The following is a 15,280-nucleotide window of genomic DNA, read 5'->3' on the forward strand; positions in this document are numbered from 1 at the left end:
CCATATCGTTCATAGTTATATACAGTGCATGTCTTAACATTGCAAAGCACAGATTGAATCAATCAAATATATAGTTATCCTATTAACAGTTACCTTTATTAACCATCCAGTCTCTTGGTATTTGGCTGTGGCTTCAGCGGAACCCACCTACTGAGTGGGTGCCCTGTTATATGAAAGCAAGTGAACATTCTTTAACCCCCAGTTTATGGGGTTACCATTGTCCATTTGACTGTCCTGTCTCTGGGGTGGCTGTCTACATCCCCAAGGTAAGCACGAACTGCTGGACCTTCGCTGGGCTGAGGTAGCTATCCAGCTCCTCACTGGGGTCATTTACCCGCTCTGGTGTCATTGAGCCAAGGCAAGGGTCCTCACTGTCCAGTTCTGTGTCTGACAATGGGACTGTCAGAGGATCACAGCTCTCGGTTGCCTGAAGTTGTGGGGCAGTGTGTACCCCCTGGTTCTCACTGGGTGGAGAGTGGACTTCGGGGGGTTCGTTGTTTCCTGGTTGGGAGGAAATACCCTCCTTTTTACCGACGGCACTCTGTCTCTTCTTCTGGTGGTGATGGCCTTCTTTGCGTCCATCATCCCCCTCCGAAGAGCTGGCCATCCCTCCCTCGTGCAGCTGTCCTTTCCCCTTTTGCGGGGAGGCTTTGGGGGCCTGGCAAGATTTCCTCTTCCTGTTTTTAACAGGTATCCACTCCTCTGCCTGCTTGATTACCTCCTCCTCCATTTCTTCCATCTGCCCGGCTAGAGTGAGGATCAGCTGCTGTGTCTCTCCGCTGGCTGCCGCCTCCTCCACTCCAGCCTGTTCTTCTTTCTGGGTGCCACCAGACTCCGTTTCCCTGCTGTCTGGGTGGACCTTACTGGTCTTTGGGGGTCCACGGCTCACATTGCCACCTCCAGCCATCTGTGCGTAAGTGGGCCCCCCCCCCGTCTTGGGCAGGTCTTATACATGTGGCCCGCCTCTCCGCACAGGTTGCAGCTCTTTTCTTCCTGACAGTCCTTAGTCAAGTGACCCTCCTGTTTGCAGTTCCTGCAGATGGTCACTTTGCAATCCGCCGCCACGTGTCCCGACTTCCTGCAGATTCGGCACACTTTCGGCTGCCCTGCATATGTCAGGTAGCCTCTGCTCCCTCCAATTGCGAAGCTCGAGGGTGGGTGGAGGATTTTCACACTATCATAGGCCCTCAGAGTTACCCTGACCTGGCGCTTACTGGTCCAGATCCCAAAGGGGTTGATCACATCAGTGGCGTCTCCCTCAACTTGGACGTACCTTCCCAGGAAGGTCAGGACATCAGCCGCTGGAACATAGGGGTTGTACATATGGATTGTAACAACCCGATTCCTCTGTGCAGGAAGCACACACAATGGGGTCGCTGACAAGATGGAAAACAGCAGTTCCCCTTCCTTCACCTTGAAGACCTTCAGGAGCTGTTCGCACTGCTTCACGCTTCTGAAGGTCACATCGAAGTAGCCGGCGCCAAGGAAATACTGGAGGCAGTATACGTCCACTACTGCGAGCCCGCAGCACTCCAGCAGAACTTTCTTCACAAATAACCTCCAACCCACCGGTGTGTGCTCTGCCACCTTCTTCACGGTCACCCTGACTGTGTTCCGAATGACGTTGCCAGGGCTGCAAGTGGCTGCTGAGGCCATAGCTCAGAGGTTGGCTGGTACCTGAATTGGCGTTGGGTCGAAGCCATCATGAAGATCCACCAAGAGCAGGTCAGCACAACCAAACGATCCAAGTGATGGAGGTTGGTACAATTACAACATGGGAAAGGCATCTGAATGGCGAAATGAATAGGAAGGGTTCAGAGGGATAAGGGCCAAGTGCTGACAAATGGGACAAGATTAAATTAGGATACCTGGATTACTGCGGAGCAGCTGTGCGGCAGAACAAAGTGGGCTGGAGACCTGGATCAGTGCAGGGCAGCTGTGAGCCAGCACACATTGGGCTGGAGGCCTAGAGTGGTGTGGTGAGGCTGAGAGGCAGAACAGAGTGGGCTAGAGGCCTGGATTAGTGTGGAGCAGCTGTGAGCCAGCACACAGTGTTCTGGAGGCCTAGTGTGGTGTGGAGAGGCTGAGAGGCAGAACAGAATTGGCTGGTGGCCTGGATTAGTGTGCAGCAGCTGTAAGGAAGAATAGAGTGAGCCAGAGGCCTGGATCAGTGCACAGCAACTTTGAGTCAAAACAGAGTGAGCCAGAGGCCTGGATCAGTGTGGAGCAGCTGAGAGCTGAAGAAGAGCCGATGGAGAGATGCAACAGCCTTGAATGGCTGAGAGCTGGATTGGAGCTGATTCGAGGCCCGGATGAGCACAGGATGACTGAGAGCTGGATTGGAGTGGATTAGAGGCCTGGATCAGTACTGGATGGCTGAGAGCTGGATGGGACAGGATTAGAGGCCTGGATCAGTACAGAATGGCTGAGAGCTGGATTGGAGCTGATTCGAGGCCCGGATGAGCACAGGATGACTGAGAGCTGGATTGGAGTGGATTAGAGGCCTGGATCAGTACAGGATGGCTGAGAGCTGGATGGGACAGGATTAGAGGCCTGGATCAGTACAGAATGGCTGAGAGCTGTATAAAGGCGGATTAGAGGGCTGTGTCAGTACAGAATGGCTGAGAGCTGGATGAGTCTGCATTAGAGGCCTGAATCAGTAAAGAATTGCAGAAAGTTGGATTGGAGTGGATTAGAGGTCAGTATCTGTTCAGAATGGCTGAGAGCTGGATGGGGGCGGATTAGAGGATTGTATCCATACAGGATGGCTGAGAGCTGGACTGGAGAGGATTAGAGGCCTGGGTCAGTACAGAATGGCTGAGGCCTGTATCAGTACATAATGGCTGAGAGCTGAATTGGAGCAGACTGGAGACTTGGAGCAGAGCGAAAGCGGTAATTGGACTGGAGGTGGTTGTGGAGCTGGGGGAAGCTTGCTGTGAAGGTGATAGGTACATGCAAGTGGGTGGGGGTTGGGGAGCATTGATGGGGATAGGTCAGTGTGGAGTGTGGAGTGGATAGGTGGGAAGGAAAATGGACAGGTGGGACAAGTCAAGTGGAGGGGCGCGTCTGAGATGAGGTGGGGGTGGAAGATGAGGAAACGGCTGAAGTCAACATTGATGCTGTGTGGTTGGAGGGTCCGAAGGCGGAGGATTGCTCCCCCCAGGCGTGAGGTGGGCTGGATATTGCACTTTGTCGCTCAGGGTGTTGATGCCCTTGCTTGGTAGGTTGACGAAGCAGCAAATGGTGGTAAGACATGGAGCAGATGGTGACTGAGAGCAGTTAAGTGGGAAGGTGTTTAAGTAGCATGTCGAGAGATATCATGAGGCAATAGAGGGAAATGGCCACATATGCAGCAGAGGTATGGGGGCAGCCTAACGGTTTTAAAATTAGGACGGATCTTGCTTGGAGAGGGAAGTTAACGGAGCCGTGAGGAGGCAAGCTGCAGTATAACAGCACTGTCTACAGAAAAAGTGCAATTTAGATTCTGCCATTAGTTTGTATATCAGCGGAGAGCGCGAACGCAGTCCCCCACTACCACAAATTTTGCAGTCGAGTATCCCGCATTTGGGGACATCGCAGGCGTCAGCACACCCAAAGTGCAATGGGATAGTCTCATCCTGGGAGTGCCACCGCACTGATCATGTCAGCTCCCCTGCCAGGTAAGTATGCTCAGCGCTCACACTCGCTCACACCCCACAACAGCCGCTCACTCTCACTCTCACACTCACTCACTTTTGCAACATCGGACATTCACTTACTCAACCTGCCCTGCCTGTCGATCAGCTTCATTCTTCAAATGGATCACCGAATGTCTCCAGGACACCCGTTTTACTCAAATACCACCCACGGCTGCACCTGCACTGCTTATCTGCATGTATCCCTTCAAAGGACGCGCCCCGCCCCTGTTTCCTTCAGGCTGCCTCCTGATTCGCGGAAAAAGAGGAAGGAAAGTTCCAACTTTCTTTTCAAACACTCGTCCGAATTTGATGTCAACGCGAATAAAAGCAACTTACAATCTTTGATTGTGAAACTGGAAGCAGTTTTTAAAACCAATTTGCCTCGACTTTCTACAATGTCTAGCTGCAGCTTTGCAAATCTCTCTTCAATCAGATTAGTGACTTCAGGTTGAAATCACATACAAGATTAAGGGTGCCAGGGAAACATATTTTTCAACATTATGTTGGACGAGACACGAAACTGAGACCACCGCCTCGTCTGGCTGCACATTCCGAGCACTCACCACCCTCTGTGTAAAATAAACTGGCCTGTGATTAAAATGTAATCGTCCTTTTCCTCCGCGTCTGATTTACCTGCTGCTTTCCCTGGGGTAAAGGATTCCAAATTTAAAGGGCATAGGTTTCGGGTGAGAAGGGAGAGATTTCAAAGGGATCTAGGGGGCAACTATTGCACACAGAGGGGTGCTGCGTGGACGCAATGAGCTACCAGAGCAAGTGATGGAGGTTGGTACAATTACAACATGCGAAAGGCATCTGAATGGCGAAATGAATAGGAAGGGTTCAGAGGGATAAGGGCCAAGTGCTGACAAATGGGACAAGATTAAATTAGGATACCTGGATTACTGCGGAGCAGCTGTGCGGCAGAACAAAGTGGGCTGGAGACCTGGATCAGTGCAGGGCAGCTGTGAGCCAGCACACATTGGGCTGGAGGCCTAGAGTGGTGTGGTGAGGCTGAGAGGTAGAACAGAGTAGGCTGGAGGCCTGGATTAGTGTGGAGCAGCTGTGAGCCAGCACACAGTGTTCTGGAGGCCTAGTGTGGTGTGGAGAGGCTGAGAGGCAGAACAGAATTGGCTGGTGGCCTGGATTAGTGTGCAGCAGCTGTAAGGAAGAATAGAGTGAGCCAGAGGCCTGGATCAGTGCACAGCAGCTTTGAGGCAAAACAGAGTGAGCCAGAGGCCTGGATCAGTGTGGAGCAGCTGAGAGCTGAAGAAGAGCCGATGGAGAGATGCAACAGCCTTGAATGGCTGAGAGCTGGATTGGAGCTGATTCGAGGCCCGGATGAGCACAGGATGACTGAGAGCTGGATTGGAGTGGATTAGAGGCCTGGATCAGTACAGGATGGCTGAGAGCTGGATGGGACAGGATTAGAGGCCTGGATCAGTTCAGAATGGCTGAGAGCTGGATGGAGGCGGATTAGAGGGCTGTGTCAGTACAGAATGGCTGAGAGCTGGATGAGTCTGCATTAGAGGCCTGAATCAGTACAGAATTGCAGAAAGTTGGATTGGAGTGGATTAGAGGCCAGTATCTGTTCTGAATGGCTGAGAGCTGGATGGGGGCGGATTAGAGGATTGTATCCATACAGGATGGCTGAGAGCTGGACTGGAGAGGATTAGAGGCCTGTATCAGGACAGAATGGCTGAGAGCTGGATGGGGGGGAGCGAATTAGAGGCCTGCGTCAGGACAGAATGGCTGAGAGCTGGATGGGACAGGATTCGAGGCCTGGGTCAGTACAGAATGGCTGAGGCCTGTATCAGTACATAATAGCTGAGAGCTGAATTGGAGCAGACTGGAGACTTGGAGCAGAGCGAAAGCGGTAATTGGACTGGAGGTGGTTGTGGAGCTGGGGGAAGCTTGCTGTGAAGGTGATAGGTACATGCAAGTGGGTGGGGGTTGGGGAGCATTGATGGGGATAGGTCACCGTGGAGTGTGGAGTGGATAGGTGGGAAGGAAAATGGACAGGTGGGACAAGTCAAGTGGAGGGGCGCGTCTGAGATGAGGTGGGGGTGGAAGATGAGGAAACGGCTGAAGTCAACATTGATGCTGTGTGGTTGGAGGGTCCGAAGGCGGAAGATTGCTCCCCCCAGGCGTGAGGTGGGCTGGATTTTGCACTTTGTCGCTCAGGGTGTTGATGCCCTTGCTTGGTAGGTTGACGAAGCAGCAAATGGTGGTAAGACATGGAGCAGATGGTGACTGAGAGCAGTTAAGAGGGAAGGTGTTTAAGGAGCATGTAGAGAGATATCGTGAGGCAATAGAGGGAAATGGTCATATATGCAGCAGAGGTATGGGGGCCGCCTAACGGTTTTAAAGTTAGGACGGATCTTGCTTCGAGAGGGAAGTTAACGGAGCCGTGAGAAGGCAAGCTGCAGTATAACAGCACTGCCTACAGAAAAAGGGCAATTTAGATTCTGCCATTAGTTTGTATATCAGGGGAGAGCGCGAACGCAGTCCCCCACTACCACAAATTTTGCAGTCGAGTATCCCGCATTTGGGGACATCGCAGGCGTCAGCACACCCAAAGTGCAATGGGATAGCCTCATCCTGGGAGCGCCACCGCACTGATCATGTCAGCTCCCCTGCCAGGTAAGTATGCTCAGCGCTTACACTCGCTCACACCCCACAACAGCCGCTCCCTCTCACTCTCACACTCACTCACTTTTGCAACATCGAACATTCACTTACTCAACCTGCCCTGCCTGTCGATCAGCTTCATTCTTCAAATGGATCACCGAATGTCTCCAGGACTCCCGTTTTACTCAAATACCACCCACGGCTGCGCCTGCACTGCTTATCTGCATGTATCCCTTCAAAGGACGCGCCCCGCCCCTGTTTCCTTCAGGCTGCCTCCTGATTCGCGGAAAAAGAGGAAGGAAAGTTCCAACTTTCTTTTCAAACACTCGTCCGAATTTGATGTCAACGCGAATAAAAGCAACTTACAATCTTTGATTGTGAAACTGGAAGCAGTTTTTAAAACCAATTTGCCTCGACTTTCTACAATGTCTAGCTGCAGCTTTGCAAATCTCTCTTCAATCAGATTAGTGACTTCAGGTTGAAATCACATACAAGATTAAGGGTGCCAGGGAAACATATTTTTCAACATTATGTTGGACGAGACACGAAACTGAGACCACCGCCTCGTCTGGCTGCACATTCCGAGCACTCGCCACCCTCTGTGTAAAATAAACTGGCCTGTGATTAAAATGTAATCGTCCTTTTCTTCCGCGTCTGATTTACCTGCTGCTTTCCCTGGGGTAAAGGATTCCAAATTTAAAGGGCATAGGTTTCGGGTGAGAAGGGAGAGATTTCAAAGGGATCTAGGGGGCAACTATTGCACACAGAGGGGTGCTGCGTGGACGCAATGAGCTACCAGAGGAAGTGATGGAGGTTGGTACAATTACAACATGCGAAAGGCATCTGAATGGCGAAATGAATAGGAAGGGTTCAGAGGGATAAGGGCCAAGTGCTGACAAATGGGACAAGATTAAATTAGGATACCTGGATTACTGCGGAGCAGCTGTGCGGCAGAACAAAGTGGGCTGGAGACCTGGATCAGTGCAGGGCAGCTGTGAGCCAGCACACATTGGGCTGGAGGCCTAGAGTGGTGTGGTGAGGCTGAGAGGCAGAACAGAGTAGGCTGGAGGCCTGGATTAGTGTGGAGCAGCTGTGAGCCAGCACACAGTGTTCTGGAGGCCTAGTGTGGTGTGGAGAGGCTGAGAGGCAGAACAGAATTGGCTGGTGGCCTGGATTAGTGTGCAGCAGCTGTAAGGAAGAATAGAGTGAGCCAGAGGCCTGGATCAGTGCACAGCAGCTTTGAGGCAAAACAGAGTGAGCCAGAGGCCTGGATCAGTGTGGAGCAGCTGAGAGCTGAAGAAGAGCCGATGGAGAGATGCAACAGCCTTGAATGGCTGAGAGCTGGATTGGAGCTGATTCGAGGCCCGGATGAGCACAGGATGACTGAGAGCTGGATTGGAGTGGATTAGAGGCCTGGATGAGTACAGGATGGCTGAGAGCTGGATGGGACAGGATTAGAGGCCTGGATCAGTACAGAATGGCTGAGAGCTGGATGGAGGCGGATTAGAGGGCTGTGTCAGTACAGAATGGCTGAGAGCTGGATGAGTCTGCATTAGAGGCCTGAATCAGTACAGAATTGCAGAAAGTTGGATTGGAGTGGATTAGAGGTCAGTATCTGTTCAGAATGGCTGAGAGCTGGATGGGGGCGGATTAGAGGATTGTATCCATACAAGATGGCTGAGAGCTGGACTGGAGAGGATTAGAGGCCTGTATCAGGACAGAATGGCTGAGAGCTGGATGGGGGGGAGCGAATTAGAGGCCTGCGTCAGGACAGAATGGCTGAGAGCTGGATGGGACAGGATTCGAGGCCTGGGTCAGTACAGAATGGCTGAGGCCTGTATCAGTACATAATGGCTGAGAGCTGAATTGGAGCAGACTGGAGACTTGGAGCAGAGCGAAAGCGGTAATTGGACTGGAGGTGGTTGTGGAGCTGGGGGAAGCTTGCTGTGAAGGTGATAGGTACATGCAAGTGGGTGGGGGTTGGGGAGCATTGATGGGGATAGGTCAGTGTGGAGTGTGGAGTGGATAGGTGGGAAGGAAAATGGACAGGTGGGACAAGTCAAGTGGAGGGGCGCGTCTGAGATGAGGTGGGGGTGGAAGATGAGGAAACGGCTGAAGTCAACATTGATGCTGTGTGGTTGGAGGGTCCGAAGGCGGAAGATTGCTCCCCCCAGGCGTGAGGTGGGCTGGATTTTGCACTTTGTCGCTCAGGGTGTTGATGCCCTTGCTTGGTAGGTTGACGAAGCAGCAAATGGTGGTAAGACATGGAGCAGATGGTGACTGAGAGCAGTTAAGAGGGAAGGTGTTTAAGGAGCATGTAGAGAGATATCGTGAGGCAATAGAGGGAAATGGTCATATATGCAGCAGAGGTATGGGGGCCGCCTAACGGTTTTAAAGTTAGGACGGATCTTGCTTCGAGAGGGAAGTTAACGGAGCCGTGAGAAGGCAAGCTGCAGTATAACAGCACTGTCTACAGAAAAAGGGCAATTTAGATTCTGCCATTAGTTTGTATATCAGGGGAGAGCGCGAACGCAGTCCACCCCTACCACAAATTTTGCAGTCGAGTATCCCGCATTTGGGGACATCGCAGGCGTCAGCACACCCAAAGTTCAATGGGATAGCTTCATTCTGGGAGCGCCACCGCACTGATCATGTCAGCTCCCCTGCCAGGTAAGTATGCTCAGCGCTCACACTCGCTCACACCCCACAACAGCCGCTCACTCTCACTCTCACACTCACTCACTTTTGCAACATCGGACATTCACTTACTCAACCTGCCCTGCCTGTCGATCAGCTTCATTCTTCAAATGGATCACCGAATGTCTCCAGGACTCCCGTTTTACTCAAATACCACCCACGGCTGCGCCTGCACTGCTTATCTGCATGTATCCCTTCAAAGGACGCGCCCCGCCCCTGTTTCCTTCAGGCTGCCTCCTGATTCGCGGAAAAAGAGGAAGGAAAGTTCCAACTTTCTTTTCAAACACTCGTCCGAATTTGATGTCAACGCGAATAAAAGCAACTTACAATCTTTGATTGTGAAACTGGAAGCAGTTTTTAAAACCAATTTGCCTCGACTTTCTACAATGTCTAGCTGCAGCTTTGCAAATCTCTCTTCAATCAGATTAGTGACTTCAGGTTGAAATCACATACAAGATTAAGGGTGCCAGGGAAACATATTTTTCAACATTATGTTGGACGAGACACGAAACTGAGACCACCGCCTCGTCTGGCTGCACATTCCGAGCACTCGCCACCCTCTGTGTAAAATAAACTGGCCTGTGATTAAAATGTAATCGTCCTTTTCTTCCGCGTCTGATTTACCTGCTGCTTTCCCTGGGGTAAAGGATTCCAAATTTAAAGGGCATAGGTTTCGGGTGAGAAGGGAGAGATTTCAAAGGGATCTAGGGGGCAACTATTGCACACAGAGGGGTGCTGCGTGGACGCAATGAGCTACCAGAGGAAGTGATGGAGGTTGGTACAATTACAACATGCGAAAGGCATCTGAATGGCGAAATGAATAGGAAGGGTTCAGAGGGATAAGGGCCAAGTGCTGACAAATGGGACAAGATTAAATTAGGATACCTGGATTACTGCGGAGCAGCTGTGCGGCAGAACAAAGTGGGCTGGAGACCTGGATCAGTGCAGGGCAGCTGTGAGCCAGCACACATTGGGCTGGAGGCCTAGAGTGGTGTGGTGAGGCTGAGAGGCAGAACAGAGTAGGCTGGAGGCCTGGATTAGTGTGGAGCAGCTGTGAGCCAGCACACAGTGTTCTGGAGGCCTAGTGTGGTGTGGAGAGGCTGAGAGGCAGAACAGAATTGGCTGGTGGCCTGGATTAGTGTGCAGCAGCTGTAAGGAAGAATAGAGTGAGCCAGAGGCCTGGATCAGTGCACAGCAGCTTTGAGGCAAAACAGAGTGAGCCAGAGGCCTGGATCAGTGTGGAGCAGCTGAGAGCTGAAGAAGAGCCGATGGAGAGATGCAACAGCCTTGAATGGCTGAGAGCTGGATTGGAGCTGATTCGAGGCCCGGATGAGCACAGGATGACTGAGAGCTGGATTGGAGTGGATTAGAGGCCTGGATGAGTACAGGATGGCTGAGAGCTGGATGGGACAGGATTAGAGGCCTGGATCAGTACAGAATGGCTGAGAGCTGGATGGAGGCGGATTAGAGGGCTGTGTCAGTACAGAATGGCTGAGAGCTGGATGAGTCTGCATTAGAGGCCTGAATCAGTACAGAATTGCAGAAAGTTGGATTGGAGTGGATTAGAGGTCAGTATCTGTTCAGAATGGCTGAGAGCTGGATGGGGGCGGATTAGAGGATTGTATCCATACAAGATGGCTGAGAGCTGGACTGGAGAGGATTAGAGGCCTGTATCAGGACAGAATGGCTGAGAGCTGGATGGGGGGGAGCGAATTAGAGGCCTGCGTCAGGACAGAATGGCTGAGAGCTGGATGGGACAGGATTCGAGGCCTGGGTCAGTACAGAATGGCTGAGGCCTGTATCAGTACATAATGGCTGAGAGCTGAATTGGAGCAGACTGGAGACTTGGAGCAGAGCGAAAGCGGTAATTGGACTGGAGGTGGTTGTGGAGCTGGGGGAAGCTTGCTGTGAAGGTGATAGGTACATGCAAGTGGGTGGGGGTTGGGGAGCATTGATGGGGATAGGTCAGTGTGGAGTGTGGAGTGGATAGGTGGGAAGGAAAATGGACAGGTGGGACAAGTCAAGTGGAGGGGCGCGTCTGAGATGAGGTGGGGGTGGAAGATGAGGAAACGGCTGAAGTCAACATTGATGCTGTGTGGTTGGAGGGTCCGAAGGCGGAAGATTGCTCCCCCCAGGCGTGAGGTGGGCTGGATTTTGCACTTTGTCGCTCAGGGTGTTGATGCCCTTGCTTGGTAGGTTGACGAAGCAGCAAATGGTGGTAAGACATGGAGCAGATGGTGACTGAGAGCAGTTAAGAGGGAAGGTGTTTAAGGAGCATGTAGAGAGATATCGTGAGGCAATAGAGGGAAATGGTCATATATGCAGCAGAGGTATGGGGGCCGCCTAACGGTTTTAAAGTTAGGACGGATCTTGCTTCGAGAGGGAAGTTAACGGAGCCGTGAGAAGGCAAGCTGCAGTATAACAGCACTGTCTACAGAAAAAGGGCAATTTAGATTCTGCCATTAGTTTGTATATCAGGGGAGAGCGCGAACGCAGTCCACCCCTACCACAAATTTTGCAGTCGAGTATCCCGCATTTGGGGACATCGCAGGCGTCAGCACACCCAAAGTTCAATGGGATAGCTTCATTCTGGGAGCGCCACCGCACTGATCATGTCAGCTCCCCTGCCAGGTAAGTATGCTCAGCGCTCACACTCGCTCACACCCCACAACAGCCGCTCACTCTCACTCTCACACTCACTCACTTTTGCAACATCGGACATTCACTTACTCAACCTGCCCTGCCTGTCGATCAGCTTCATTCTTCAAATGGATCACCGAATGTCTCCAGGACACCCGTTTTACTCAAATACCACCCACGGCTGCGCCTGCACTGCTTATCTGCATGTATCCCTTCAAAGGACGCGCCCCGCCCCTGTTTCCTTCAGGCTGCCTCCTGATTCGCGGAAAAAGAGGAAGGAAAGTTCCAACTTTCTTTTCAAACACTCGTCCGAATTTGATGTCAACGCGAATAAAAGCAACTTACAATCTTTGATTGTGAAACTGGAAGCAGTTTTTAAAACCAATTTGCCTCGACTTTCTACAATGTCTAGCTGCAGCTTTGCAAATCTCTCTTCAATCAGATTAGTGACTTCAGGTTGAAATCACATACAAGATTAAGGGTGCCAGGGAAACATATTTTTCAACATTATGTTGGACGAGACACGAAACTGAGACCACCGCCTCGTCTGGCTGCACATTCCGAGCACTCACCACCCTCTGTGTAAAATAAACTGGCCTGTGATTAAAATGTAATCGTCCTTTTCTTCCGCGTCTGATTTACCTGCTGCTTTCCCTGGGGTAAAGGATTCCAAATTTAAAGGGCATAGGTTTCGGGTGAGAAGGGAGAGATTTCAAAGGGATCTAGGGGGCAACTATTGCACACAGAGGGGTGCTGCGTGGACGCAATGAGCTACCAGAGGAAGTGATGGAGGTTGGTACAATTACAACATGCGAAAGGCATCTGAATGGCGAAATGAATAGGAAGGGTTCAGAGGGATAAGGGCCAAGTGCTGACAAATGGGACAAGATTAAATTAGGATACCTGGATTACTGCGGAGCAGCTGTGCGGCAGAACAAAGTGGGCTGGAGACCTGGATCAGTGCAGGGCAGCTGTGAGCCAGCACACATTGGGCTGGAGGCCTAGAGTGGTGTGGTGAGGCTGAGAGGCAGAACAGAGTAGGCTGGAGGCCTGGATTAGTGTGGAGCAGCTGTGAGCCAGCACACAGTGTTCTGGAGGCCTAGTGTGGTGTGGAGAGGCTGAGAGGCAGAACAGAATTGGCTGGTGGCCTGGATTAGTGTGCAGCAGCTGTAAGGAAGAATAGAGTGAGCCAGAGGCCTGGATCAGTGCACAGCAGCTTTGAGGCAAAACAGAGTGAGCCAGAGGCCTGGATCAGTGTGGAGCAGCTGAGAGCTGAAGAAGAGCCGATGGAGAGATGCAACAGCCTTGAATGGCTGAGAGCTGGATTGGAGCTGATTCGAGGCCCGGATGAGCACAGGATGACTGAGAGCTGGATTGGAGTGGATTAGAGGCCTGGATGAGTACAGGATGGCTGAGAGCTGGATGGGACAGGATTAGAGGCCTGGATCAGTACAGAATGGCTGAGAGCTGGATGGAGGCGGATTAGAGGGCTGTGTCAGTACAGAATGGCTGAGAGCTGGATGAGTCTGCATTAGAGGCCTGAATCAGTACAGAATTGCAGAAAGTTGGATTGGAGTGGATTAGAGGCCAGTATCTGTTCAGAATGGCTGAGAGCTGGATGGGGGCGGATTAGAGGATTGTATCCATACAGGATGGCTGAGAGCTGGATTGGAGAGGATTAGAGGCCTGTGTCAGGACAGAATGGCTGAGAGCTGGATGGGGGGGAGCGAATTAGAGGCCTGCGTCAGGACAGAATGGCTGAGAGCTGGATGGGACAGGATTCGAGGCCTGGGTCAGTACAGAATGGCTGAGGCCTGTATCAGTACATAATGGCTGAGAGCTGAATTGGAGCAGACTGGAGACTTGGAGCAGAGCGAAAGCGGTAATTGGACTGGAGGTGGTTGTGGAGCTGGGGGAAGCTTGCTGTGAAGGTGATAGGTACATGCAAGTGGGTGGGGGTTGGGGAGCATTGATGGGGATAGGTCAGTGTGGAGTGTGGAGTGGATAGGTGGGAAGGAAAATGGACAGGTGGGACAAGTCAAGTGGAGGGGCGCGTCTGAGATGAGGTGGGGGTGGAAGATGAGGAAACGGCTGAAGTCAACATTGATGCTGTGTGGTTGGAGGGTCCGAAGGCGGAAGATTGCTCCCCCCAGGCGTGAGGTGGGCTGGATTTTGCACTTTGTCGCTCAGGGTGTTGATGCCCTTGCTTGGTAGGTTGACGAAGCAGCAAATGGTGGTAAGACATGGAGCAGATGGTGACTGAGAGCAGTTAAGAGGGAAGGTGTTTAAGGAGCATGTAGAGAGATATCGTGAGGCAATAGAGGGAAATGGTCATATATGCAGCAGAGGTATGGGGGCCGCCTAACGGTTTTAAAGTTAGGACGGATCTTGCTTCGAGAGGGAAGTTAACGGAGCCGTGAGAAGGCAAGCTGCAGTATAACAGCACTGCCGACAGAAAAAGGGCAATTTAGATTCTGCCATTAGTTTGTATATCAGGGGAGAGCGCGAACGCAGTCCACCCCTACCACAAATTTTGCAGTCGAGTATCCCGCATTTGGGGACATCGCAGGCGTCAGCACACCCAAAGTTCAATGGGATAGCTTCATTCTGGGAGCGCCACCGCACTGATCATGTCAGCTCTCCTGCCAGGTAAGTATGCTCAGCGCTCACACTCGCTCACACCCCACAACAGCCGCTCACTCTCACTCTCACACTCACTCACTTTTGCAACATCGGACATTCACTTACTCAACCTGCCCTGCCTGTCGATCAGCTTCATTCTTCAAATGGATCACCGAATGTCTCCAGGACTCCCGTTTTACTCAAATACCACCCACGGCTGCGCCTGCACTGCTTATCTGCATGTATCCCTTCAAAGGACGCGCCCCGCCCCTGTTTCCTTCAGGCTGCCTCCTGATTCGCGGAAAAAGAGGAAGGAAAGTTCCAACTTTCTTTTCAAACACTCGTCCGAATTTGATGTCAACGCGAATAAAAGCAACTTACAATCTTTGATTGTGAAACTGGAAGCAGTTTTTAAAACCAATTTGCCTCGACTTTCTACAATGTCTAGCTGCAGCTTTGCAAATCTCTCTTCAATCAGATTAGTGACTTCAGGTTGAAATCACATACAAGATTAAGGGTGCCAGGGAAACATATTTTTCAACATTATGTTGGACGAGACACGAAACTGAGACCACCGCCTCGTCTGGCTGCACATTCCGAGCACTCACCACCCTCTGTGTAAAATAAACTGGCCTGTGATTAAAATGTAATCGTCCTTTTCTTCCGCGTCTGATTTACCTGCTGCTTTCCCTGGGGTAAAGGATTCCAAATTTAAAGGGCATAGGTTTCGGGTGAGAAGGGAGAGATTTCAAAGGGATCTAGGGGGCAACTATTGCACACAGAGGGGTGCTGCGTGGACGCAATGAGCTACCAGAGGAAGTGATGGAGGTTGGTACAATTACAACATGCGAAAGGCATCTGAATGGCGAAATGAATAGGAAGGGTTCAGAGGGATAAGGGCCAAGTGCTGACAAATGGGACAAGATTAAATTAGGATACCTGGATTACTGCGGAGCAGCTGTGCGGCAGAACAAAGTGGGCTGGAGACCTGGATCAGTGCAGGGCAGCTGTGAGCC

The 15,280-nt window shown here is 51.6% G+C and overlaps 1 protein-coding gene and 5 non-coding genes across 6 annotated transcripts; all 6 read right to left on the bottom strand.

Annotated features, from left to right (window-relative positions):
* Positions 1 to 84: 84 nt before the first annotated feature.
* LOC140455031 (uncharacterized) lies at positions 85 to 3,892 on the bottom strand. The gene is made up of 2 exons (XM_072549703.1): positions 3,759 to 3,892; positions 85 to 1,787 (listed from the first exon to the last, which is right to left on the bottom strand). Exon 2 carries the CDS (start codon positions 905 to 907, stop codon positions 254 to 256), a length of 654 nt encoding a protein of 217 aa, XP_072405804.1. The 5' UTR covers positions 908 to 1,787; positions 3,759 to 3,892; the 3' UTR covers positions 85 to 253.
* Positions 3,504 to 3,667, bottom strand: LOC140455748 (U1 spliceosomal RNA). Its single transcript, XR_011953011.1, has one exon. It is a non-coding gene; the product is annotated as a U1 spliceosomal RNA (small nuclear RNA).
* A 2,269-nt stretch (positions 3,893 to 6,161) lies between the features above and the next one.
* On the bottom strand, positions 6,162 to 6,325 carry LOC140455697 (U1 spliceosomal RNA). The gene has a single exon (XR_011952961.1). It is a non-coding gene; the product is annotated as a U1 spliceosomal RNA (small nuclear RNA).
* A 2,494-nt stretch (positions 6,326 to 8,819) lies between these two features.
* LOC140455751 (U1 spliceosomal RNA) lies at positions 8,820 to 8,983 on the bottom strand. The gene has a single exon (XR_011953013.1). It is a non-coding gene; the product is annotated as a U1 spliceosomal RNA (small nuclear RNA).
* A 2,494-nt stretch (positions 8,984 to 11,477) lies between these two features.
* LOC140455752 (U1 spliceosomal RNA) lies at positions 11,478 to 11,641 on the bottom strand. Its single transcript, XR_011953014.1, has one exon. It is a non-coding gene; the product is annotated as a U1 spliceosomal RNA (small nuclear RNA).
* Positions 11,642 to 14,135: 2,494 nt separating this feature from the next.
* Positions 14,136 to 14,299, bottom strand: LOC140455754 (U1 spliceosomal RNA). Its single transcript, XR_011953015.1, has one exon. It is a non-coding gene; the product is annotated as a U1 spliceosomal RNA (small nuclear RNA).
* Positions 14,300 to 15,280: the final 981 nt, after the last annotated feature.

The sequence above is a fragment of the Chiloscyllium punctatum genome, chromosome 30, assembly GCF_047496795.1.
Source record: "Chiloscyllium punctatum isolate Juve2018m chromosome 30, sChiPun1.3, whole genome shotgun sequence".
Classification (NCBI taxonomy): Eukaryota; Metazoa; Chordata; class Chondrichthyes; order Orectolobiformes; family Hemiscylliidae; genus Chiloscyllium; species Chiloscyllium punctatum.

Bases quoted from the DNA above. Each gene is read 5' to 3' on its own strand.
- LOC140455031 (XM_072549703.1), bottom strand. From the start codon at position 907: ATGGCTGGAGGTGGCAATGTGAGCCGTGGACCCCCAAAGACCAGTAAG.